At 29.2% G+C, this 26,600-nt stretch overlaps 1 protein-coding gene and 3 non-coding genes across 8 annotated transcripts in view; all 4 read right to left on the bottom strand.

Moving 5' to 3' along the window:
• LOC111042613 (calcium-transporting ATPase sarcoplasmic/endoplasmic reticulum type) overlaps nt 1–18,074 on the bottom strand; it is a 22,853-nt gene extending 4,779 nt beyond the window's left edge. The window contains exons 1-19 of one of the 5 annotated variants that reach the window (XM_022327281.1): nt 17,945–18,074; nt 17,804–17,859; nt 12,933–13,120; nt 10,118–10,135; nt 9,810–9,892; nt 9,636–9,749; nt 8,473–8,754; nt 8,184–8,406; nt 7,835–8,099; nt 7,554–7,767; nt 7,182–7,475; nt 6,834–7,118; nt 6,561–6,773; nt 6,101–6,457; nt 5,865–6,017; nt 5,669–5,802; nt 5,474–5,591; nt 5,279–5,396; nt 2,450–2,580 (exon numbers count right to left, since the gene is read on the bottom strand). In XM_022327281.1, the coding sequence (XP_022182973.1) occupies nt 2,471–2,580; nt 5,279–5,396; nt 5,474–5,591; nt 5,669–5,802; nt 5,865–6,017; nt 6,101–6,457; nt 6,561–6,773; nt 6,834–7,118; nt 7,182–7,475; nt 7,554–7,767; nt 7,835–8,099; nt 8,184–8,406; nt 8,473–8,754; nt 9,636–9,749; nt 9,810–9,892; nt 10,118–10,135; nt 12,933–13,050 (3,099 nt within the window). In that variant the 5' untranslated portion in view covers nt 13,051–13,120; nt 17,804–17,859; nt 17,945–18,074 and the 3' untranslated portion in view covers nt 2,450–2,470. Of the gene's footprint in view, nt 1–2,356; nt 2,581–5,278; nt 5,397–5,473; nt 5,592–5,668; nt 5,803–5,864; nt 6,018–6,100; nt 6,458–6,560; nt 6,774–6,833; nt 7,119–7,181; nt 7,476–7,553; nt 7,768–7,834; nt 8,100–8,183; nt 8,407–8,472; nt 8,755–9,635; nt 9,750–9,809; nt 9,893–10,117; nt 10,136–12,932; nt 13,121–14,534; nt 15,034–17,803 lie in introns of those variants that run through there. The other 4 variants (XM_022327280.1, XM_022327279.1, XM_022327282.1 and 1 more) reach the window with 4 other exon arrangements.
• Nucleotides 18,075–20,538: 2,464 nt separating this feature from the next.
• On the bottom strand, nt 20,539–20,610 carry Trnaa-ugc. Its single transcript has one exon. It is a non-coding gene; the product is annotated as a tRNA-Ala (tRNA).
• A 3,056-nt stretch (nt 20,611–23,666) lies between these two features.
• Trnaa-ugc lies at nt 23,667–23,738 on the bottom strand. Its single transcript has one exon. It is a non-coding gene; the product is annotated as a tRNA-Ala (tRNA).
• A 154-nt stretch (nt 23,739–23,892) lies between these two features.
• Trnaa-ugc lies at nt 23,893–23,964 on the bottom strand. Its single transcript has one exon. It is a non-coding gene; the product is annotated as a tRNA-Ala (tRNA).
• Nucleotides 23,965–26,600: the final 2,636 nt, after the last annotated feature.

Raw genomic sequence — 26,600 nt, 5'->3', positions numbered from 1 at the left:
CCCCCCCCGGTCAAATTTATGTTAAAAATTCTAGCCCCATCACTGCAGTTTTAATGGTTTCCGCCTATGCTTATATTATGCACTATACATAATGATTCTCTGAACGGAAATGTATTAGGTATGTACCCAATTATTATTATTTTTTTTTTTAAAGTATTTCGTCCTTGAAGATTACACAATTGATAAGTCGACATTTCCAGAAAAGTATAATTCTTCGGTCGACTAAAATAATAGACCAATAACATAATCATGTCATTATTAGGTAGGTACACCCAAAAGTCTATAGAGTCGTGGTTTTCACAAACATCAGACGTAATAGTAGTTCAGGCGAGGAAAATATTACGCAAAATTTTTTTCGAAACGACTGACGACGTTCAAGAGAATATCATTGTATATGTGTACATAAAGGTATGTATAATATGTGTAATTTTTTTATTAGTATATATAGTCAATTAAAAAAAAACCAAAACGCCATGTTATAATACATCTATATATATATATACACACATGTTATATTGTGTATATCTTTTGCGGAGTGTGTTAGACGGGTAAACGCAATTTTTTTCTACTAATAGCTATTAATAATGAGAAATTATGTGTTTTATTTTAGAACGACTGCACTTTACAGGTCACATCGCAGGTGGTCTTCTGCCGACTTCAAAAAAAAAAAAAAATTGGCAACTCATCGTGTTGGCACTCGGCGACAACCGGTATATAGGTAGGTATGTTCGGTGGTTAAAAAAAATCATAAAACTTCCAGAGGGTCAGTGAGCAGCAGCGCATACTAATTACCAAGTTAAACAGTTATTTTTTGTTCGCGTCCAAACATATCGAAATGTTCTATAACTGAATTTAAAATTTGTCATTGGTCGTTCATCAATCGGTATTTTCCGTATTATTCGAACGGTTTATTTTTATTTTTATTTATGGTGTATGACAGAAAAAAGACAATTTTGTATTCATCAGTTTAAATGAAATTATATTTTTACAAACATTGATAAGGAATTTAAAATATTTTGCCAGGTCGATTTTATAAATTATAATAATATTTTAGGTATTCTGGACATTCGGCCAGATGATTTTTTTTGATTTTTTATTTGCGTCAATTTAATAGAACGATATTATGTTTTCCGTCATAGTTGAATTTTAATTATGATTTATTTCACTAAAAAATTATCTAGCCAAAATCTAGATCCTACGCTAGTCACATTAAATATTCTTAATTAAGAAACTAAAATTAGAAATTGTATGACATTACGAATTAATAATATAAATATAATTATACATTTTTTTTTAAAATTAAGATAGGTAATACATTAATTTAATAATTGATAAATGCATAGTTAGTTTTTGTGCTTAAAGAAGTCCAATGAAATATGTATGTGACTGTGAGTCTTGTGTTTTTCAATTTATAAAAATTGGTTTTAATTATTCCAGATGTATTATTTTTTAAATGTAATACTAAACCTTTACTTTTTAAATAAGTAACGAAAGATGAAGTAGTAGTTATATTTTAAATTTTATCCTGATGACGTGTTAAGTATCAAATAATTAAGAAACATGAAGTGATATTCATGGCCTATGTAATAAAAATTATATCACGTCGATATGTAAAAGTACGTATATAGTATATATAATGTACGTTGTCAATAACTACGCGAATGTCCATCACTATTTGTTTTTTTTATCCTAAACAATCAGACTGTTTGATCAAATACAGTCGAAAAAATATTTGCTTTTTTTAGGGATTGAGAACATTGGTTTTTTTTTATACGCAATGCCGCAGTCCATAATTACCAAGAAAACTGTTTTTAAGTTCGGACATCGTAAATGAAAAATAAAAGAGTTAACAATATTGTATTAATAGATATTATAATATGTTGTACTGGGTTAGAGAACCGAACGGAATGATGGCGAAAAGGAATGTGTAAATTGTGATTATGTGTCGATGAACAAGCTCTGCTGTAAGCACAATATTTACGTCTACAATATACGTCGAAAGTAAATTAGATACTAAAAAACAAAAAAAAAAAAAAAACAACAAAAAACAAACAAATACAATAATAACGTCTATAAACTGGAATATATACGTATTAGTACTGCTGTATAGATAAAACATAAAAATAAATAATTCGACTAAATGCGTAAACAATAATATGTAGCTGCACAGGATTAAAAACAAATCACGCTAACTGTTGTATACAATAATTATGTGTTAAATAATTGTTATTATTATTATTATTCTTCTACGTACACATAATATTATATACGGATACGAGAAAAAAACGGAAGTAAACAAAACAAAACAAAAAATGTTTCTTAAAAAGTAACAGCGATTTAACGGCGCTTTCAAATAACAAGACGCATAATATACTTAATGGGTGATGGTGCGCGCAAGGCGGTTAAAATATTATATAGAATATTAATAAATATCGATCGGCGCTTGGAATTTTTTTTTGAATTTTATTTTTTAGTCAGCGTGTGATTTGCACGACTTGGTCGTCGGCATTGCCGTGCCGTTGTCTCGTTCTACCATCTGACCGTCGATTTCATAATAACGGCTTATACTCGATTGTGTACCTATACAAGTCATATCATATTATATTTCATCACGTGGCCAAAAACAAGAACGCTCGCGCCACTTCTTACAGTCTTTCCCGAAATATTAGCTGCAGTTGTCATACTATTGATATGATGTCGTGATAGGTAAGCCGAAATAAAAGGTGCAGTTTCGTTTAGCCCCCCTCCTACCAACAACAATCCAACATTGTTCTATGCCTTGTGGTCATTGTAATAACGAATCAACAGTTGGCCAACGATTGCGTTCGATCAAAAGAACGATTCTGAGCGAAGCAGGTTTTTGTCGAATAATATTTTTATCAAGTTAAGTCGGACGATTGTACACACATTGAATGATGGTGTGGTGCTAAGCGTTTCAGCGACTAACTATATAGAAATTATTTTCACAACACGGCAAATATTACATTATTAATGGGCTACTTGCTCCACTCAGAATCAAGAATTAATTAAGCTAAAAAACAACAGTAGTATAATATGTTATGTGCATACAGCATTGATGTAGTTTTTATTTTAAGTGTTTCAAAATAAAGCGGTCGGTGCAAATGTGCAATAGAATTATAGTTCGGTGCTACATTCTAATAAATAGAAACACAACGTGTCTGCCAGAAATCACGTGTTAAATCCCAATTTCATGGAAAATAAGAGTGCAAAATGTTATAATCTTGTATAGGCTATTCCTCAAATGCACCGGATAACTATTGAGAACTATTAAAAAGGTTAGGTTCTATTAATTTTAATTACTAGTGTTACACATGTCATCAAGAGTTTTTTTTTATTCAACAAAACAATAACTTAATGTTTTAATGTTAATTTTAATACTTAAACAAACAATAATATTTACAAATAATTTTATTAACTAACTAGTAGAATATTAATATTTCAATAATAAAAGGTATAATATGTATACAAAATTGGATAGGTAATTAATTCATAATACAGAATGTGTGGCATTGTCAAGAAGGGAATTTTCAATTAAATGATTTTATATCATTTCTGTATAAAAAATATTTTTGGATTTAGATTTTTATCAAAAATTGTAAATACCTTGAAAAATTAATCACTAGTTACTAATCTAATTTTTTTTAGAATCGATTGTTTACAAATTGAGTTGTTATAATTTAAATCGCCTATGCCTCAATAAAACATAGCACAGAAATTTACTCTCAAATTATTTATATTGTGACAAATTATATTTGAAGCACATAATTTATTATTCTCTTTAAAATATTAAAAAAATATATTGACTTGACAACTATTCTGTATTATATAAAATGTACTCAACCATTAGAATTAAATAGTTTAGAAACAATGTAGGAATTATTCATAAATAAGCTATCAAATAAAAAAAAATTAAGAAAAAGTTTACCCAAATTGTAATACCATTCCAATTTTTGATATTGGCCTAATCTCGTAATAAGGAAATTAATCTACTAGTTCAACACAATATAGGCTTCTGTCCAAAAAATATAAAAACAAATGCTTTTAGATACAAAATTAATACATTCTTTAAATTCAAGCCTATAATTTGGTGTTATTAAATTATTTTTAAATGCCCTAGTGTATGAATACGTAAAAAATAATTATAATAATAATTGCAATGCATTAAACTCTTGACTAAAAACACCAATCAACACAAGTATATTAATGAATATGTAAATTTTTAATATGCGGTTTATTATTATTAAAGTTCTATCTATCCAAGTAAACTGAATAATGTTCAATTAGATCATAATATAATTAAATGTACTGTTAAACAGTAAACTGTAGTTACTAAATTATTTAAAACTATATGAATACTATATCAAAACCAACTTCAATCAATGATAAACCGCATATTTTATTTATTTCATACACATAAATATATTTATTTTAATTATTACAATTATATAGAACTAAAAAATGTATATATAATAGTAAAAAAATTTAGACTGATATGTTCGCCCACACACTGCATTATAGTATAATGTTTGTTGTAAATCCAATAACTTCAGATAATAATATTATGTGTACATTTATGTCAGGTCAAACGACATACGCATTTAAAGGTAATTTTAAGCATCTTACCACATTAAGTTAAATCACGCACCAGATGTTAATTATAAGTAAAAAAAAAAATACAAATATAAAACAAAAAATAAACATCTTATTGGCAGTGAAAAATCACAAACGTATATTGATTCGTCTGCTGTTCTAGACACACCTTACCATATGCATTAAAATCACAGGACCGAAGGCACGCAAAACACATTATTTTAGAACTAATTCCTTACCCAACAATAAATGCTGAACATCTTAAAATTAAACATGGTTTTTTTTCTGTTGAGGCTTACTACAAGCTTACAAAGAGTTAGATGTCTTATAGAGCATTTCTAAAATTTAACTATTGTAAAAACAAAGAGTTAAGGGCAATGAAATTTGTTTTTAATGGGGGTGGGTTAGTTATTTTTCAGTCTTGATTTCGTGTCATAATACGAAAAAGCGAAGAAAAAAATAATTTAAAAATTGTTTAATTGCCAGAGAAATTTTTTTTTGTACATGTATCAGAATGTATTTTTAAATATAATTTTTTTTGGGGGGGGAGAGAAGCGAAAAGGACGGTGGCCATCTTGTGTCCTTTACAAGGGTCCGTAAATGATGACGGCGAAAAACACGGACCACATGAGCACGATACCCCACACCGATGCGATAACGCTCTTACCGTCAGTGAACCGTCGGGCAACAAATTTCAGAGTCTCATCCAGAAGCACTACAGGTATGGAGAACTTCATTACTGTGATCCATTCATCAAATGTAAGAGGAGTCACTTGGAACACGGTCTGCAAATTTACATTTTTTAAATTAATTTTAAACTCATAAGCATTCAGGTTATAAAGTAGATTTTTTTTTAACAAACCGATAAGAAGTCAATGTGTAGAATGACAAAATGAAGTGTGAAGGACAACACCATGGAACCAATAAGCCACAAGTTGCACCATGGAGGCATGCTGATCAAAGATTGATTTTCTGATAAACTGTAAAATATAATAACCATATTATATTAAATATAAGCTTGTTTAACACTTTGAATATTATGAAAATGTAATTTAACCTGTTCATTGCATTTAACATTTCAATTGTGACTAAGACAGAGAGAGCCATTGTCATTGGATGAGGATCATGGAAAACTGCACAGTCTAGACCTCTGAACTCACTTCCTCCGCTTATACATGATAAATGGTGAGTCTAACATAAAAATAATAAAATAAATAAATAATTATGCATCAAACAACTAGTATATAATTTACCAGTTGATAATACGATATTTGTGGACCATCTTCACAGTACATGAACCACCAAGCAGCAGCACCAACAGTAGCTGCACCAACATATCCACCAATGGCCATATAACGGAAGAACAACCAGCCAGAAATCAAACCTTCATCACTTTTACGGGGGGGCTAATAATAAACCATAACAATTAGTACAAAATATTCATACATCCATAAATGTTAACATATTAAAAATAAAGTTTTTTCATTACTTTATCCATAATGTCAAGATCAGGTGGATTGAAACCTAGAGCAGTAGCTGGTAAGCCATCAGTGACCAAATTGACCCACAGAAGTTGTACAGGAATCAAAGCTTCGGGTAATCCAAGTGCAGCAGTCAAGAAAATACTAACGACTTCTCCAATATTGGATGAAATCAAGTACCTGATGAATTGTTTCATGTTGTTATAAATAGCTCTGCCCTCTTCAACAGCTGCCACAATGGACGAAAAGTTGTCATCAGCTAACACCATTTCAGAAGCAGATTTGGCCACAGCTGTTCCAGAACCCATAGCAATACCAATTTCTGCTTTTTTCAATGCTGGGGCATCATTCACACCATCACCAGTCTGCAGCAAAAACAAATAAAAGTTAGAGAAAAACTCTCAAGTACAATCAGCTTATATTCTTCAATAATATTTCAGTAATAAACGAGATTCTTTATTTTCTTACCATAGCAGAGATTTCGTTCATGCTTTGTAAATATTCAATAATTTTAGATTTATGAGATGGTTCTACTCGTGAGAACAGTCGAGCTCTAGCTACAGCAGACTTTTGTTCGGACAGAGAGAGATCATCAAATTCTCGTCCTGAGTATGACTTTCCAGTAGTATCTTCCTCTTCAGTGAACACACCGATCCTACGACAAATAGCTTCAGCTGTGGCCTAAAATTTATATGTGAATTAGAATATAAATGTTTTAAAAATTATCAACAAAATGCAAACCTTGTTGTCACCCGTGATAACAATAACTCTAATACCAGCAGCTCTACACCTCTGGATTGAATCAAAAACTTCTTTACGAGGAGGATCCAACATACCGACAACTCCCACAAAAGTCAAATTTACTTCATAAGTATGGAATTTGTTAGAATCATTAAGATCCATTTGTTCTGGTTTTGTTGGTGAATCAGCAGTAGCAAGGGCTAAACAACGAAGTGTGTCACGTCCAGTACCATATTTTCGGGTCAGTTCTAGGATGCGGTTTTTAAGTGTAGATGTCAAAGGAACCTAAAAATAATATGTTGAGCAATAAATATATTAAATTGTATTTGATTAATATAACAAATTTACTTTTTGAGAGCCAACTCGGGCATGTGTACATCTATCAAGAACACCTTCTGGAGCTCCCTTAACAAATAATTTGGGGGTGTTACCCAGTTTGGTAGGTTTGATGGGTGTACAATAAGAAGACATAGATTTACGATCTCTGGAAAATTCAAGAGTAAATTCTTTCTTCCATTTGGTTTCAATATCTTGTTTGACAACAATAGCTGTTGTTCTGCGGTCCAAGCCAGATTTAGAAACATTATTTGGATTCATTTTTTCAGCCAATACTATCAAGGCAGTTTCAGTAGCTTCCCCAACCTAATAAAATATAAATTAATAATTGAAACATAAACTATGGCACCTATTATTAAACCTAAAAAAAATTTAAGACTTTACCTTTTCAAAAGCTTGTTTGAACTCATTAAAATCAATAGCTGAGTCATTACACATCACACAAATTGTTCCTAATTCATTTAAAGTTTCATAATCTGAGGTTTTTACTCTTTGGCCATTTAGGAATACTTCACCAATTGGTTCATAAGTTGAACCTGTGATCTCGAATTCGGTAAACGAACTGTCATTTCCTTCGATGTTTTCAAAAATGAACATTCTATTTAAACAATTAAAATATCAATATAAAATTATAAACCAAAAGCCTAAAATAAATTTTTATTTACCTGCTAACAGACATCTGGTTGGTGGTAAGTGTACCAGTTTTATCAGAACATATGACAGAAGTACAACCAAGAGTTTCAACTGAAGGCAGTGACCTAACAATTGCATTCTTTTTAGCCATACGGCGAGTACCTAAAGCCAAACAGGTAGTGATGACAGCTGGTAAACCTTCTGGAATGGCAGCTACAGCTAAAGCAACAGCAATTTTGAAGTAGTAAATGGCACCTTTCAACCAAGAACCGCCATGGGCAGGGTCATTGAAGTGACCTAAAAAAGAAACATCAACCGATATAGTATTTAATATTTTATTATATTTATATTACTAATAAAACTATCAAATAACTAAATTACCAATATTGATGGCCCAGACAGCAACACAGATAACTGAAATAACTTTACTAAGTTGTTCACCAAATTCATCCAATTTTTGTTGCAGAGGAGTTTTGATTTCTTCAGTCTCACTCATCTCAGTACGGATTTTACCAATGGCAGTATTTAATCCAGTACCCATGACTACACCTCTAGCTTTACCAGCAGCAACATTTGTACCACTGAACAGAATATTTTTTTTGTCCTGAATTAACAGAAAACAAAAAGAAGTTAGTATGTATATTATAATTTGTATACCTAAATATCCAACCTGGTTCACAGCCCTTGGGTCTGGAATGGCGTCTGTATGTTTAATCACAGAGACTGATTCACCAGTCAAAATAGACTGATCAATTCTCAATGTGGTTGAATAGATTTTAATCAACCTAATATCAGCAGGAATTTTATCTCCTACAGATATTTCTACAATATCACCAGGTACAATTTCTTTCGCCCTGACTTTTTGTACACCAGATTTGTCGCCGCGGACGACTTTACCCATTTCTGGTTCATATTCTTTAAGAGCCTCAATGGCTGACTCTGCATTTCGTTCCTAGAAAATTATAAATAATGAAGAGTAATTAATAATTATACAGCAAATATGTACAAATTAACTTAGCAACGATTCAACTTATTTTATGAACTAGAAGATTAGCTAATTATAAAAACCCTTTAGTTTTTAAGATATTTTCTGAACCAAATAAGTATATAAAATGGAATCATTCTTATTTTTTTTTAATACAGAAGAAAATCTAGAAACATATGAAAAACGTATGATAAGCAAGAATAATACATAGTCCTAAAATAGTAGGCATAAACCTTCAGTCACAAAATGCGTCACTAAGTGCTTGTTTGAAAAAATTCAGTAGGCGAGTTATACTGATGCCAATTATTTTTGTATGGAGCCAAAGTATATATCAATCAACAACTGGCAGGGCCACCACAGTAGTTCTATAGCTTACACGCAAACAAAAGAGATCCTAAAATTCCTTTTTTTATTTTGAACATTAAAATATCTAAATATAACAATCAATTGAATGGATTGTAATAATGTATTTTTTATTTATTTATTATTATTACTATTATTTTTTTATGACGCCTACCTAAAAACATATTTTGCCAGCAGTTACATGAATGTTTGTACATTTATTACTTTGAAATGAAGCCAAAATAGCCAATTATTCATTTTGAAGATTGTACTTAACAATTCATATAGCAATATAAATTAGTTTTGTTCATTAAATGGTAGCTTCAAAAAAAAATTAAACTAAAAAATCATGTTTTTTTCTAATGAAGACTTAACTATATTACTTAAATATAAAGCATGAAAAGTAAAATTTCTCAAATACCTTATAGGCCACATAATTGTTAGAACAAAATATTATACATATAGAAAATAAAAATTTTAGTCAAAATAAATTATTTTAAAATTACCTGCCACACTCCAACCACAGCATTCGCTATAAGAATAAGTAATATAACAAGTGGTTCCACAAAGGCAGTTAGGGTTTCATTTATGTCATTGTGTTCTTCAAATAATGCTAATACCTAAATAAAGAAAACAAATATTAGGCATTGATAAATCTAAGTTCAAATAATAATACTTACAAAAGATATAATAGCAGCTAATAGTAGAATTTTAACTAGTAGGTCGTCGAACTGTTCGAGGACAAGTTGCCAAATTGATTTACCTAAAAATTTGGTTAGACATAATAGTTAAATTGTATTCCATAAAAACTATAAATTATCAATATTATTGTAATGTTTATCTTGAATTAAATAAAAGACTTATAAGGTTATTATTAAAAAACACTTGATACTACATTTTTAAACTACTTAAAAATACAAATGTTTATTAATAAGTAGATTCATGGTTTTACCAAAATGTCAAAATGAATAATATTCTTAGTTCTTACCTTCTTCAGCGGGTAATTCTGAAAAAAGAAAAAAAATTATATAACACAAATAATAAAAAAATTGCCTATCTAAAATATATTGTAATTAATTTATAAAATGCTACACAGGTATACATAACTTATTAATTTTTTTTACGAAGTGAAGAATATAATATTATTACATCATGTTATCTAATAAATATTGACACAACTGATTAAAGTTTAAAATACTACTACAACTTGCATGTATACATTTTTTACAAAAATACAAAATTTGCAGTTAGTATCATTTAATATAATTTTTAATTATGGTTCCAAGGTTTTATTGTCATGTACTTCACAATGCCATAAATGAGATTATGTTCAATACATATATATCAATACTAAAAATAATTGGGCATATGATCATTTATACAGTATGCCAATTGTATACCTAAAATATTACTTAATACCCAACAAAAATTATTTTGAAACCTTACACTTCTCCTAATGTTTTCAATTTTAAACATGTAAGGCCAAATTAGGGACAAGGCTTAATGAAAATGAAATCATGCAATAGTTACACACCTTTACAGCATACACAATAAGAACATTTTAGACAATTTAATAAATAATAATACAATATATTATACAGGTTACTGCTAAAAGCAATTAGTTCAATGCTAATTAAGCAGGTTTCATTAAATTATTTCGTACAAAAGAACATATGTTATAATATATTTATGTGCTAAATAATAAAAACCATGTATTTTGTCTAATGATTAGGTAAATATTATGAAACATACAAAATGTCATTATGCATACTTGTTATTTAGTTAGTTCAACTTATGGATTGTGAAAATATGAGATGTTAAAGAAACACATTTATATTAAAAATTAAATTTAATAGATAATAGTAGGCATTTTAGGCACTTTAGTTATTTTAGAAACATTAGAAGCAAATAATACAAAATTTATAAATCCCATTTCATTAGGTCAGCCTCAAGAAATAATTATATTATACAAGTACCTACATAATTAATAGCACATTTAAAAAATGTTGTATTGTCACAAAATTATTTTGTTTAATTAGGTATTCAGTATTTTCAAAATTATTTAAAATTATTATTATTTTTGAACGTGAGCTTGTGCTTTACAAAAAGAAAGTTATTATTACAATAATAATAAATTGTTTATTTTAGTCAATTAGTGAATTGAATATTAGTAACATATTTAATCAAATTAAATTAAATCAGTATCTAAAAGTAATATTCTAACCTAAATATATAGTTTTAAATATTTTAAATACAGATATATGTCCAAATGTTTTAACTATCAAATAATGTAAGCTCTCATTCAATTTGAAATAAAATGAAAGACAAGATCCCAAATCATATGAAGTTACTCTGTTCATGAAAATAAATAATTTATAAAAATATAATAGCAAATTTTGAATAAAATTTACTTAATACACTTGTTAAATTCTAAGAAGATAAAAATATAATAAAATTATTTTAAGACATATTAAAATATTAGTCAAGGTTATAAAAAATAGATTAATTTCTCTGAAGTCAATGGTAATTTAAAATAAAACCAATCAAGTAATAAAGGAAGAGTACTTAGGAAGTATTATAATATTTATTAACAAGGGAAGTGTACGCAAATAAATTAACTAAATAAGAAATTAAAATTCAATAAACTAAACCTTAGGTAAGAGTATAAGATATAAATAATATTGCAAAATAAAATATTCTTATTTGTAGAAATTATAAATAAATTTAAATGAATTGTTTAATAATATAAGTGCTTAAATACATCTAGTTATATTTTAAAAAAAGATCAATAACTAGTTATTGTCATAAAAATGAATTTAATATAATTATCAAAATATAACAATTAACAGATTGGGGGACGGAGTGGCCGAGTGGATAACGCTTCGGTCGCAACGCGCACCGTCGCCGGTTCGAATCTCGGTCACGGGTGGCACTTCTCTCCGGGCAGTCACGGTGTCTGGAGAGAGAGGCCGCCATCCCCCAACCGGGTATGGCAGAAACCTACGGGTGCCCACTAGAAATTCTGCCAAACAAACACACACGTGTTCCATAACCCTACAATAACCCAACAGTCCCAAAAACCCTACAGTACCACAACCTACAGCTAATGGCCTCAGTTGCCGAAGCTTAAGATTAAAAAAAAAAAAAAAAAAAAAAATTAACAGATTAAAAAAATATATATATTAACTAATATAAAAATAATACCAAATATGATATAGGTACGTAGTATTATAACAACTTTACATTTTGAATATTACAAAGTAAGACATAAGTAAAATAAATGTTATGTCAGGGCACCTATTTATAACTTAACATAATACCATATTGGGTATTTTGTTTTCTTATTGGTAGTATAAATTGTTATTTCTATCAAGATAATTTATGATATTTTATTCAAAATAAGAAATGTAAATTAAATGTAAATTGTATATTTTAAACACGAAGTACCTAAAACGCTTTTTACATACATACTTAGGTAATTACAAATCAAATGTTGATTAGTTTTATATTGTTTATAACCTTATTTAGGTACTTATGTTAGGTATAATTATTAACATGATTTCATTATTTTAACATCAACAATGAAAATGAAAGGTAAGTAATTTGAATTAAAAGGAGGATACTTTTGTTTTACTTTTTTTTTTAATACTTCATATAAACTTTAAAATATACATGAAAATTCAATTTAGTGAGATTATAACCTCCCTTGTTCTATTTAATATGAAATTTTAATTTACTCAACTCAATTTTAAACTTAATAATAGTCTCACAATATACCTATAATTTATAATTATTATACATACCATTTGGTCCATATTTAGCTTGATTTCTTTTTATTTGATCAATTGATAGACCTTTTTCTGGGTCTACGTTGAAGAAGTTTTGTATCTCTTCCACGGTTTTTGCGTGGGCGTCCTCCATCGTGGACGGCTTGGTGGTTTAACACGGTGATCTTTTAGTATAACATTCACAGTGATCCTTTATATGGCCTCTAAAACCAAAAAACAAAAACTATTAAACCAACAAAATAAAAATTAAACCTTTAATAAAAAATTTTCAATTTTCAATTAGGTAGACTGATAGAGTAATAGTTATAAATGTATTATTTCACAAATCTAAGTACAAGATGTTTTTAAAAAAATTAAATGTTGTATTGTATAACACCGATTTTTCTACATCGACTACATGAGAAAATTTACATTATGGTCCTCTTATAATCCCATAACAAAAAAAATTAAGAATTTTTTATCGTAATAATCTATAAGTAGGTAATATGCACTACAGTAAAATACTTAAGTTGAAAAATTGAATGACAATTAGGTACACTGAAATAGTTGTTTATAAATTATAAATATAAGCCCACACCTACACCTAATATATAATACGAAATCTTGAAAATCTAAAATTAAATGTTGTTTTAAAAAAACTAAAATACTCAATACTTTTAAAGGATACCTATTTAATACAATCTCATAGGTAAGATTTTTTTTAAATTGATTAATTCATATTATTATTTCTGTAGTAGACCTAATAAAATATTGAATAATTTGTTAATTGTATGATGTTTTATTTTAGCTGTAGGTACCTATTGTTTATAATATTTGAGAATTACACATTTAAATTAAGTCTTTACCTTCTACCTACTAGATATTTCACTGAAATTATACAATTGAGTGTTCACGATGCAAAAATTGAAAAAACTACCAAACAATTTGCATTCTCCACTATAAATAATATGAAACCCTTACTTTTTTATAATATATTAAAATGTAATTTGCATTATAAAACTTTATACTAAAAACAGATAAAAATAAATAGCCTTGATAAGCCAACAACTTACACAATGTATTAATCTCTATTATCATATTTGCTGATATGCTTTTATTCTAAAAATATTAAGTGCACGCCTAATTTATACTAGGTATTACCTAATAATTGTCAAGGGATTAATAAAAGGAACGCACATTTTTAAACTTCAGAGTGTAACAACTAACAAATATAATCTGTGCATGGCGTTGACAATGAACCAGGGCAGCATCTTGACAGTGTATTGTTGACCAAGACCGTTTACATCTTATCTAAGCTAAGGTAATGTGGATTATCGAAAGTATATAATATTCATAAGTTTATGGCCGTACACTGGTTGTATTCTGGGGTATGACATTGATACTATTGTCGTCATTGAAATAGTGCTCCTAGAAGAGTGAAACCACAGAAATGCATTAAAACGTTACACGAGGTATTTGGACAGGGCAAGCCTAACCACCTGTAAGTGAAACGGCGACATAGCACCAAGGAGAAAAATAGTTGGTGTCTTGGCCTCAAACTAGTGACGTCGTCTGACATGTCCGGGTGCTAATGTACTATTGTACCCACCGAATATGATTTTAAATTTACACACTAACCTTTGAACACGACAGCGTTACGGCATAATAACAAATTCGCAGTGTGCGTGACGGCGGCGGTTGATAAAATGTGTTGCAGTGGTTGTTGACTTTATTTGTAGCGCGTACGGTTTTCTTTCGACGTTAGAGGAAAATTATAAATAAATAACGGATGAACGAAATGTTTACTTCAGCAATAATTTAATTACCGTGTGGGTACGTGGTTTGCGCCCGCCGAACAATTAATGATTAACGATTATATTATTAAAACGTCACCGGACGAACGCGATTTATGTGGGGCAAAAGAATCGAGGGGGGAACTAGAAAAACGAAACAAACTATGCCGGGTGGACAACGGACTTGCGAGTCAAAACGTTAAATTATTATTACTATTACTACCGTAAATCGTAATAATAATGCGATATTTCAATAATAATGTAATACGAACTGTCGTATTTGTAAATGGCGTTTAATGAACGATGAACCATAAAGGTGGCAGCGACTCTGACGGGAGGTCGCGCAGCGGTGTGTACGGGAAAGAGGAGGAAAAAAACGCGAACAGATAAAGAAAGAAGAAGGAAATAGCCGTCGGAGCTTACACGTTGCGGGCCGTGCGACAGAGACGGGACGCGCTCCGGACGGGCGACCAATCGGAACGTCGTACGTAAAACACACGGCGCTCGTTATCAACGAAGCCGGTTTGTTACCACCTTCCCGCCACCAACCACCCGTTCTTAGGAGGTGTGACGCACACAGAGTCAACGACGTACTAACTTAAAACTCTGTCGTAGTATCGATTGTTCGCGAAAATTTCGCTATCGATGCCAACAAGCAGTGGGCAACGTTGGTGACGATAGCGATTTTAATTTTTCACGCCCTGTGACGATTTATAAATCACGGAACTTACTGACCGGCGGAAAACAATAATATTGGGAATCGGCGCGGCTGATAAGAATATTTGAAAAAGTTTTGAGTCGCTCGTCGCACCGTTAGATCATAATGTTATACTGATAAATTGTATATTATGATTTATGACCGAACGACCTAGGGTCGACCAAAACGTACTACGCACCTACTACCTTTGATAATAATTTAATATTTCTACAATAGTTATTATAGTCATTACTCATTAGTCTGATAAGTGATAGTCATTGTATTTTAATTCATTTCATGACGTCCGTTTTCGTCTGTTATCTCTTATTTCGTTTTTTTATCGACATTTTTTACCGTTTTATCTGCAATCGATCTTTGCAGTACCTATAGACTATAGTATTAGAAAGTTCAAATGTTTTTCCATCAACCGTTTAATACACGATGTTCTAGCCTTTTATAAGTGTGTGAAGTGGATACATTTTTGCAGGGTATCGCTATGTACAACTATACTCAGCTCATCTAAACTTTAAAATATACTAGTAACTAATTATAATTACTTGTTCGTAATTTGTATTTAGGTATCGAAATTATGTAACTCAATATTTAAACAAATAAATATGAAATTAAAAATGTATGTTGTCGTTCAAAAAAGTAAAAAATAATTTTATTCAAATATGTCGTTTTACAATGTCTTAAAATTGTGTGAGAAAAATATTTTCCAAAAAATTAAAACTTCGAAATAATGTGTGTGGACACTTTTTAATGTTTAACATTATTACCTTAAAAATAATAATGGCATTCAATATAATAATCGCTTTGTTGAGTGTCTACTCCAACTACGTAGGTAAAATTAGAATAGGTAATTGCCTATTATGTCACCGCTGATAATACCTACCTATATCTACCAGCTATATAACATTATAACGGAATAGTGTGACACAAAGCAAGGCTTTATCATAATTATCGTCATCTGAGTCATTCCTTCAATTAAAAACAACCTCTTTTTTAAATTAATCAAAATTGTAAGCTTATTTTTGTATGAATGAAATGTACATATCAAATACTATATTAGGGGTCGTTTTAATAGTGTCCAGACAATAATAGGTATTTAAAGGTACTAATTAGTCGATCGTCGATTAATACACCAAACTCTAGACTAATTAATTAAATTATTAATTATTAGTATTAGCTTTAGAAATAATAAATATATATAACGATACCTATTCATATTTGTTCAATTAATTTACAAATGTAAAAAATTCACAAGAACACGGGAGCAGCAAAATAAACATTTGAATGCACCTCTAGTTTAAATACCATTAACATTTTTTATGGAACACATGTTATTGGAAAGTTGCCATGGAAGATTTTTGGTGGAAAAAAATTATTCTAGGTTTTAGTATTTTTAAAGTCTGCTGTTTGTAAAATGATATTTTCAACATGACCTGTGCCAATTGTTTTCGGCACGTGAAATTATATAATAGTACATATTTTGTCGTACACATTTTTAACTTTAGGTCAAAAGTTACAATATTTTTTAATGCACGTTTACGGTATATCTACTATCTGGGTATCTACAACGTTATTTATATCGTCTTTAAAAAGTTATTTTGAGTAACTTTAAAGCACTTAAGTTTTCTTTGAACTATGTACAATAATTTAATCAATTTCTTAGGTATTTAATTTGCACATAACTACATCGAGTTCAAAGATCAGATAAAATTATCCTTCAAATTAAAGAATTAAATATTTATATCTTCAACTTGTTGACGCTATAAAAAATTAAGCTACCCATTGTTTTATTCTAAAAAAAAGTTGAAGGTATCAGTGTACCTATTACTATTTACTAATGATAATAATATAATATGTAGCTATAACTTGTACTTATTCAATTATTCAATTTATAATTGTATATAAGTCCGTATACTCGCTAATTATTCTAAATAAAATGTATGCAATGAAGGACCCAACCAACACGGATTGATATTAATACATATATATAGGTAGGTATTACATATTATTACACTGTATTGCTAAATAAATCTATACAATTTATTACTTATTGTTTAAAGTAAAATATGGAAGTCAAAATCAATAAAATTACGAACAGCTTATAAAAGCTTATAAAGGTTGCGAATTCTTTAAATATTAAATAAATAACAAATGAAATATAATACAAAATAGTACAAGAATGAATATTTTTGTGAAATATTTCTATATCCGAAAATAATAAATTATTAAATAATATTTTGAAATATTATATCAAAAGTAAATCACAATATATACATTGCAACAAATTGAAAGAAAACATAAACATTTACCTAAAATTGAATAGCGTTTAATCAGACGTAACTTTAAAATGATAACAAAGTTAAGTGGGCAATGAATAAACATTTAACAAAAAAGTAAAAACTCACATTTATTTGGTTTTTGTCCGATTTTTGGACAATTTTTCTGTCCCAATTCACAGCCACTTGAAAAAATAAAAAATATTTATTAAACACTGAACACTATTATTTAAAACTATCACGGAGAGTTAAGAAAAAAGAAGAAATTACAGAGTACAATTCTCTCGTCCGCGGCACTTCTAAGTATGAAATGTTTGAGCAGCAACGAATGCGAGATCCGAGGGACTAACGCGGTGATCAAAAATAGTCGCCCTCGTCGCTGCTGACCGTCGTGGATTAAAAATATTTTTTTCCCCGACAATTTTTAATGCCAATTTTTCATATACTATATAGAAACACCAACTACCCCCACTCCCGCGAAAAACCCCTCTGAACAATATTGAACCAAAATTAGCAGCTATGCCTTCGCTGGGCAGTACAACACTCGAAACACAATTTTACAAGACTTCGTGGTTTTGCAATTTATTTTTATTATTATTTTAAGCATCACAAAAATTCAGCAATACGTTTTGAATATTGACGTTTTGTCACGACATGGATAATATAAACATCCAACTAATCTATAATAAAATAATAGCTATAATAATTATTTTGAATAATTTTGAACTATTTATTTTTATAAGTTAAATTAATTTTTATGAATTATTTAAGTTATATTTGAATTATTCATTGTTATTACTTATTTCTATATTATATTATTATTTATTCATTGTAATTGTTTTACTATTTTTAATTATTGATACTTTTTACACATTTTTAAATTGGATTAAAGTCTGTTTATCTTGAACATATTTTGAATTGGACACAGCCCGTATGCACAAATAATATTATAATATCCCGGCTTCGACCATAACTTGTGTATTTCTTTTTTGTGGCAAATCCTATGTACAATATAATCTATGTATCCATATATAGGTATATCTACCTCAGTTCACTGACAAACCGGCGTTGTTTATAACTTGAAATGAAATAATTCAACCTAGGTACAACCCATGTACAACTGCAAGTCGCGAATTAGATTTAGCTGCACTTGTACGGTATATTTTTAAAGTGGTTTGAACTTCTACCCAGTGATGGCTCCAGGAATTTTATCTTGGGGGGGGGGGCATTGGTGGCCTTTGAAAATTTGGTAGGGCCAAAAAAAGTCCCAAACCGTGATTTTTTTCCCATTCATAGGCTCAGTATAGGGTAGGGGACTTACACACTATTAATTGTAAAGATTGCGTGGCTGCATGTACTAAGTTATCACATAGTTATTGGTTTTCATTTTAATTAATAATAAATATCATATAGGTATATTTATATTATTTAATATTTACACACTTAAAGATTTGATATCATTTTCAACAAACTTACATTGAAAATGTGTACTTTATTATAATATAGGTAATACACAAATTACATTTGTTTTTGAATTAATACATTTATTATTAGGTTTTCCCGTTTTTCATATTCGACATGGTACAAATAACTTTAAAACTGATTAAAAAATATTATGCACTGTAAGATGTAAACGTAAAGCGTAGATAAAAATAATAATACTCATTGTCAATAAATCGTTGACATTATGTCACAGACAGGCACCGCTCGTGGCCACAATAGCCGCGCAAACGGGAATCGTACGATCTTATTATAATTATAATAATAATAACAATAAATAATAATTTATAATAATAATTTATAACCACAATTATTTGATATTTCGATTTAATAACATAATTTTGTGAATTGTGTGGATCATGATCTTAATTATTCATAATTAAAAAAATTATTCATATTTTATTCGGCCAACAAAAAAAAAATGTTGCCATATAGTCTTAAAGAAATATAGAATTTCAATTTTATAATATTCTGTTCTTTTAAAGAATTTTTTTTCTTGTGTTTAAGCGGTCAAGGGTGGCCAAGACAAATTTATGGGGGGCCGTGGCCCCCCCTGGCGCCGCCACTGCTTCTACCTACTATAGTCTATAAGTACTCTGTAATCTTTACTGACATCTCTAAAAACAATTTCTGAGATTTTCGTCAAATTCAATTGAGTAGTTTTCAAGCATAGGTTGTATGAGGAAATGTTCATAAAATCGGTCAAGTAGTTTTTGAGTTGGTAAGCTTTAAACAAACGAATTCAACTCTCATATTAGTTTTAAGATATAGTTATTAGTTTCTTTATTCGAGGCCATAAGCTCGACAATTTGATGCATACCTGATCTGTCCTATAGTTATAGTAGGTACAATGACAACCATTAATGAACAAAAAAAATGGAGGGAGTGAACATCTAATACCCCCTCCCCTGGCTACATCTAGATCACTATTCCAAATTTCAAGTTCGTACGTTTTGACGTTTTTGAGATGTATTGATGAATGCTTAAGTGAGTGATAGTTATAGATTATTTATTATAATAGCCGTACAGTAAATGTACGTAATGTCTGTAATATTATAATTTAAATATTTTAACAATAGTAGCTTAGCACCTAGGTATACCTAATAACACGCATAATTATTATATTATGGATTAAGAACAGTAATTTTATGAACTCGTTGATGCATTTAAAAAAATATAGAGCAAATACAATGTTATCCTTGTACACTTTTACACGGGCATGACGTGATTTTTATGTTCTTATTGTAGTTTTATTAAAAAAGTGTTTTAAAAGTGAGAATATTAAATGTTTCTGTTGGCATATACTATGGTTATTCGAATTAAAATAAATACCTAGTTTGTTTATTAAAAAGTGCAAAATTTCTTGGAGATGCCGGGGATCGAACCCGGGGCCTTTCACATGCAAAGCGAACGCTCTACCACTGAGCTACATCCCCTGATACTCTAGGCAAGAAAACAATATGTTATAAATAAAACTTCCATTATGTCCTACATACATAGGATTTTTTAATATATTAATTTTAAGTTCAGGGATAATTAATTTTAAAATTTTAATTTTTAGAAATTTTAAAATGATCATGAATTATGAAGTACGGTTCTAAAAATTAAAATATAAAAAATCTAACGTGGCAGGATTACGTTCACGTACCTATACATAAATAAATATATTAGGATTCGCGTAAAAAAAATGAATTTATGGATGTAGTCACTCGTCACTCACCTGCAAATATTAAGATAGGATGTTTGGTCCACCGGTGTATGTTGATTGTGTAGGTACTTGCCAGTTTTGTTCCCGGTAGGTATTTAGAATCAATATTTTATTGATTTCTTCAGTAACATTCTTCAGTTTCTATTTACATAGTTAATAATATAAAGTTGAGAAATGTATTCGATTTTAGTTCATTATTAATTATTAATTGGTCGTGCAAGGTTTTTTTAAATTTTATTTTAATATTATTTCATTCTTCAATTTGTTTACCGTACGAGAATTACAATAATACACACAATACATACCTAATTACAAATAGCTATCTAATTCAAAGTTTATAATAGCTGACATTCATCACATCAGTCAAAAGTGAAATGTTTTAAAAATGCACTAATGTAAGAAAGATTTGACCGGGGGTAGGTTGATGACAGGTACTTACATCTACATGTGAGCTAAACTTAAACTCGAAATGCGTATATTATGTGGATTGTGATTTATGCACATAATAGTTCAGCACAACAATAACTGTAGTTTTCAGATATCTTAATAGCTAGGTACATACAGAGTGGCAGAGTGGCCTACTCAAAAATCTTTAGAGCCCCTCCTCTTAAATGTATTATTTTCTATCATGAACTGTTTGCACTTGAACGACAACTGACTGCCATTAATACATTATTTCGAACATAAATAATTATGACAAAACCAGAGAGGTTTCTTTTACTGCATAGTAACTAGTAAGTTTCAGTTCAATAAATCATTGTCGTTACCGATGTTAAATTACAAAAACTGAACCAAAGAGAAGGACAATTTGAACTTAAAACGCCTATCTAGATAACAAATACAATTGTGCAACTATGTAGCTGTTTTTTTAATTGCCATAATAACAATTTCTGAGGGACAATGTATCACGTTTTCAAACCTTGGGTATTTAAATTGAAAATGTTAAATTATAAATACAAATTAATTTATGAACTTTCGAGATTTTTAGTACTTATTAGTTATTAAATAAAAAAGTAAAAATAAGAATAATTTTGTAATATTATCATTTATCCATAATTGAATTTCAACAATGCTACTTCCATGTAAACATATTTTTTTTATTGCATTTTAAGCTGTTAGCCCCTCATTCAATAGCCGATGGGTCGAAAAAAGACTGCGTCCACGACTATTTCTAGGTACGTAAATATTTTTTCCGTTATAGATCACGACGTCACGTCAATTTTTGTTATCATTATTGCCGTTACCTATAATTGAAAAGTTTACCTACTCAATACTCATTATAATATTTTAGTCATTCCGATTTGAGTTTAAATGTTATTTTTTATACTTTATAGTTTATATACCTACTTAAAAGTATGCCATCGTATAATACTGACTGACTAGTGACTGATGACATGATCTGAATTCTGAATACAGTTACAGATGCTGCAGTAGTGCAGTTGGACGGTTCAGTCTTCAGTAGTTCAGTATGGTAACCAATGACCAGTGAACGCGGTATGCCGTATTTCAGTTTCGGAAATATATATGATGTTAATACTGGCAATTGCCTATTGTCTATTGAGTACAACTTTACAAGAAGAGAATAAAGATTAAATATAAAATGATGTAAAAAAAGTTTGTCCCAATTTAAGTAAAATAAAATATGGTAACCCCTCGGGCCTCGGGTCCTAGATAATATTCTTATATTTAAAATTGATCATACATAATTTCACTATAATATTAAAAATTAACAGAGTCAGATTGATTATTCTGAATGTAAAATTTGGTATGTTAGTGACATGGAGGCAACACGTCAGTGGATACGACATGCTATAAAATATAAATTTCTGCTACATAGGCGGGTTTCCACTAAACGAGTGTACGGTGTACACAAAAATATTCATCTATGTCCATCAACACGGCAACACGGTTAATTGTGTGGTAACCTTACTTAACCAACCAATCACATGCAACAAAGGATTTAAGAGAAAGTGTATAGTGGAAATTCACCTTTAGGTCAAGTCATTGGCTCTGTTTGTTTATGGTCTATCGTCTATGGCTGTATATAGATAGAATAAAGGCCCATTTACAGCTACGTCGCGTGTCGTGTTGATCAAATCGCATTGTGATTGGACATTCATTTTTTGGTATCATGTGATAACTAAGTTATAACTGGGCAAACCAAGAATGTCAGTTCTCGAGAATGCAAAAAAAATAGCTAAACTTTTAAACCATTTGGGTTATCACTTACGAGTCATAACTCATAACCATATAGTTACTACTTACTATGCTCTCGCACGACACGATGACACGTCACGAGTCACGACGTAGCTGTGAATCCGGCTTTACAGTTACTGACTTACTGTGTAGGTTTAGCATGATATTATATAGGTATTATGTGAAGTAGCTTGTAAAATTAAAGCATTGATTAATTGATTTTATATTATATAGATACATACCTAATCTAAATAAATTTAATGATATTATCGTCGTATACCATATTATCATGGCAAGTAGTTATAATGGTTATACATATTTTATAATACTGCAGTATTATTTATGTTTATAATATTTTACACGGAATAACACAAAATGAATTTTAGCGCATGTAAACTAATATAATATTAACTGCTGTATATTAAAACTGATCTTTTTATTATTTCACTAATTCGTTGTGAAAGTTTCATAAAAATGTTATGGAAACGTTGATTAAAAAAAAATAATAATAGTTGTAGGAATTCAAAAAATGTCTATTCCTACAAGAATATGGATTAATTTAGCTGAATAAAAAAACAAAAAAATTCTTGGAGATGCCGGGGATCGAACCCGGGGCCTTTCACATGCAAAGCGAACGCTCTACCACTGAGCTACATCCCCACGTGCCATACGATTGTAAAAGTAGGTGATTTAAGGAGTACTTAGTTAAATATTTGTTTTAATAAATTATCTAAAAATGTTATGAATTAGTTTTGAATACATATATTGAAGTATTAAAATGTAATATTAAAAAACAAAGTAATAAAAAATATCTTGGAGATGCCGGGGATCGAACCCGGGGCCTTTCACATGCAAAGCGAACGCTCTACCACTGAGCTACATCCCCACGTGAAAGTCAGATCCTGAATCTAAGTGATTTAACAAATCTTATATTTTTTATCGATACATTTGAAAGTATAATATTGAATATTTTAATGTATGATTATTTTAAGAGTAGGAGCATACTACCTATCCAGTATCCACCTCGGAACCTTGTGTACAAGGATTAATAATACATCTACTTAATAAGTAAATAGAGTAATCAAACAAATCTAACTAGGTAAACCTACTTACCTACCTATAGGTATTTAAAATATTTGTGTAGGTTAGGTTGGTATCTATTATTTATATTTTATGACGTATAATATTATAATATACGTCATACCTAAGTACATAACACATAAGTAGATACGTTATACGTAAACTGGTAAGGCAATGGAGAGGAATCCACACAATAATAATTAATAGGTAGGTACCGTTTTTGGAGTAAAATAGACCTAAACGCGTTTCGACATGCTGACTAGTTTTATTCTGATACAAATGTTGAGAACATATTTTAATTCTTTACGAAGTATATTATTTTGAATAATCTGAGTCAGAATATTTAAATAATGTAACTTTTTTTTTTTCCATTGAAATTTCTAAAAACACATTATTTTTTTCTTTTTAAGAATAATAAACTAGTATGGAAAAGGTAAAAATATCAGATTTTTAAAAGTATTAGAACTTTTTTTCTTATTAATGATATCAAACAAATAAAAACGCTACTACTACTATATTGTGTACTACTATTATAGGACTACAGACTGAGTGTTTCTATCCCGCTCAAAACAGTTTTTCCTATGTTGTACCTGTACTTGTAAGACAGAGACAATACATGCGGGTGTAGCGTCCTCTCAATAAAATTAAATACACGCACTTTAGAATTGTCGAAACTTCATAACATGGAAAATATCTACCTATCTGAATAAGTATAATTGTATATATCTTTGAAATGTAAATTGTATTATTCTTATTTTTAGGTAGGTACATATAAACAATAAATACTATAGAAATACCAATACAATATTATTTTTAACACAACATGGCTATATTTAATATTATCTCGTTTTTTTTTAAAGAAACAATTATTAATAACAATAAAAAGTGTAATTGTGTAAAGTTTAAGTGAATAGATTAAATTCGATAGATATTTCGGGAAACTATTATGCCATTAGCCTATAGGCTATAGTAGACGATATTGGTATATATTTCTCAACACGTTATTATTCAGTTTATTGTAAGTAGGTATACGTTTCGCTGCTATTAATGCATTGACGATAGAAGTGTATTTTCATCATCATTTAGCGTCATAAAACCAATAATATTTCTGTTGAAGATCAGTTGATTCTTAGTTGTTTGGTCATTAAATAAAATTTCAATCATATAAAACAGCTATCTTAAATAGTCAAACCTCAATAGCCTTATAAATCAAAATTCACCAACATAATATGTTAATAATAAACTATGACACATTTACAATTTACAGTATTTTACATCATATTTAATTATGCGTAGGTATGAGTGTATGACATTTTAGTATCTTACTAAATATTTTTCCAAAGAAAATTTTGGAATAATCTTTGATATGTTTTTGGGTATGCTATTTTAACATGCTACATTTTGTTAGGAATCCAGTTTTATTTAATTTTATATTATTGTTGATTTACGTTTTTAATGTTAAATAGCAGGGCTTAAACTTAAAAAATGTTTATTGTTTTTACGTTATCCGATGTTTAAACGTTATAGGTACAATTTTTATGTTTACCGTTAATGTCATTTTAAAACATTATTTTTTTTTTTTTAATAAATTATATTTTTATTAGAGGTATAGATAGGTACTTAATCACACTTTGCTGAAAGGACTATGAATAATTAGTAAAATTTTGTGACCAGGACAAGTTATTTTCAATTATCCTAGAGTTTTTAGTGAGTAGCTATAAACTGGCAAAATTGTGTTAGCTTAAGTGTCAAATATTGCTTAAATATTATGGAATTAATGAAAGATGAAATAATAGATTTTATTTAAAAAAATGTTTAAAGCAATAATACAACTTGAAATGGCATAATAATGTTATATAACGTATTCATAGGTGCACCAACCCACACGCTCGCAGTTGTGCATCTAATTGAAATTTAAATTGCAGAAATAAACTAATATTCTATTAAATTCAATATTAATAAGTCAAACAGGGATAAATAGTATTTCAAAAAACTATAACATTTAAAAACAATAGTTATGTTAAGTTCGACGTTAAGAAAAAGAAAAAAGCACAAACGTTATTTCAAATCCCGTTATTTGCAATTCTTGTATGTCTTATGTTACATAATACGTTTATTGTTTATTTTTATAATTATGTTTAATTATGTTAGGTACCCGATTTTTTTCGTTTTTCGTTTATTGATATAGTTTATATTTGTTTTCATTATTTTCCGTTATAAGGTTATAATTTATAAATAACGTTTTGAAGCCCTGGTGGCTTTTATATAGGTAATAACATATCATTATTTGCGGTTTGTTTGTACATAAAATCCTTATTATAGACAGTAGATACTTTTAAGACAGATATTAAATGGTTGGGATAATATTTAATGGTATTAAGTTAGTTACGGCGTCATGCTGTATCGCATGTATTAGATAAAAAATTTTATTTTCTAAAAGGT

This window comes from Myzus persicae, unplaced genomic scaffold (assembly GCF_001856785.1).
Source record: "Myzus persicae strain clone G006 unplaced genomic scaffold, MPER_G0061.0, whole genome shotgun sequence".
Taxonomy (NCBI): Eukaryota; Metazoa; Arthropoda; class Insecta; order Hemiptera; family Aphididae; genus Myzus; species Myzus persicae.
This window is presented reverse-complemented; position numbering and strand designations above follow the sequence as displayed.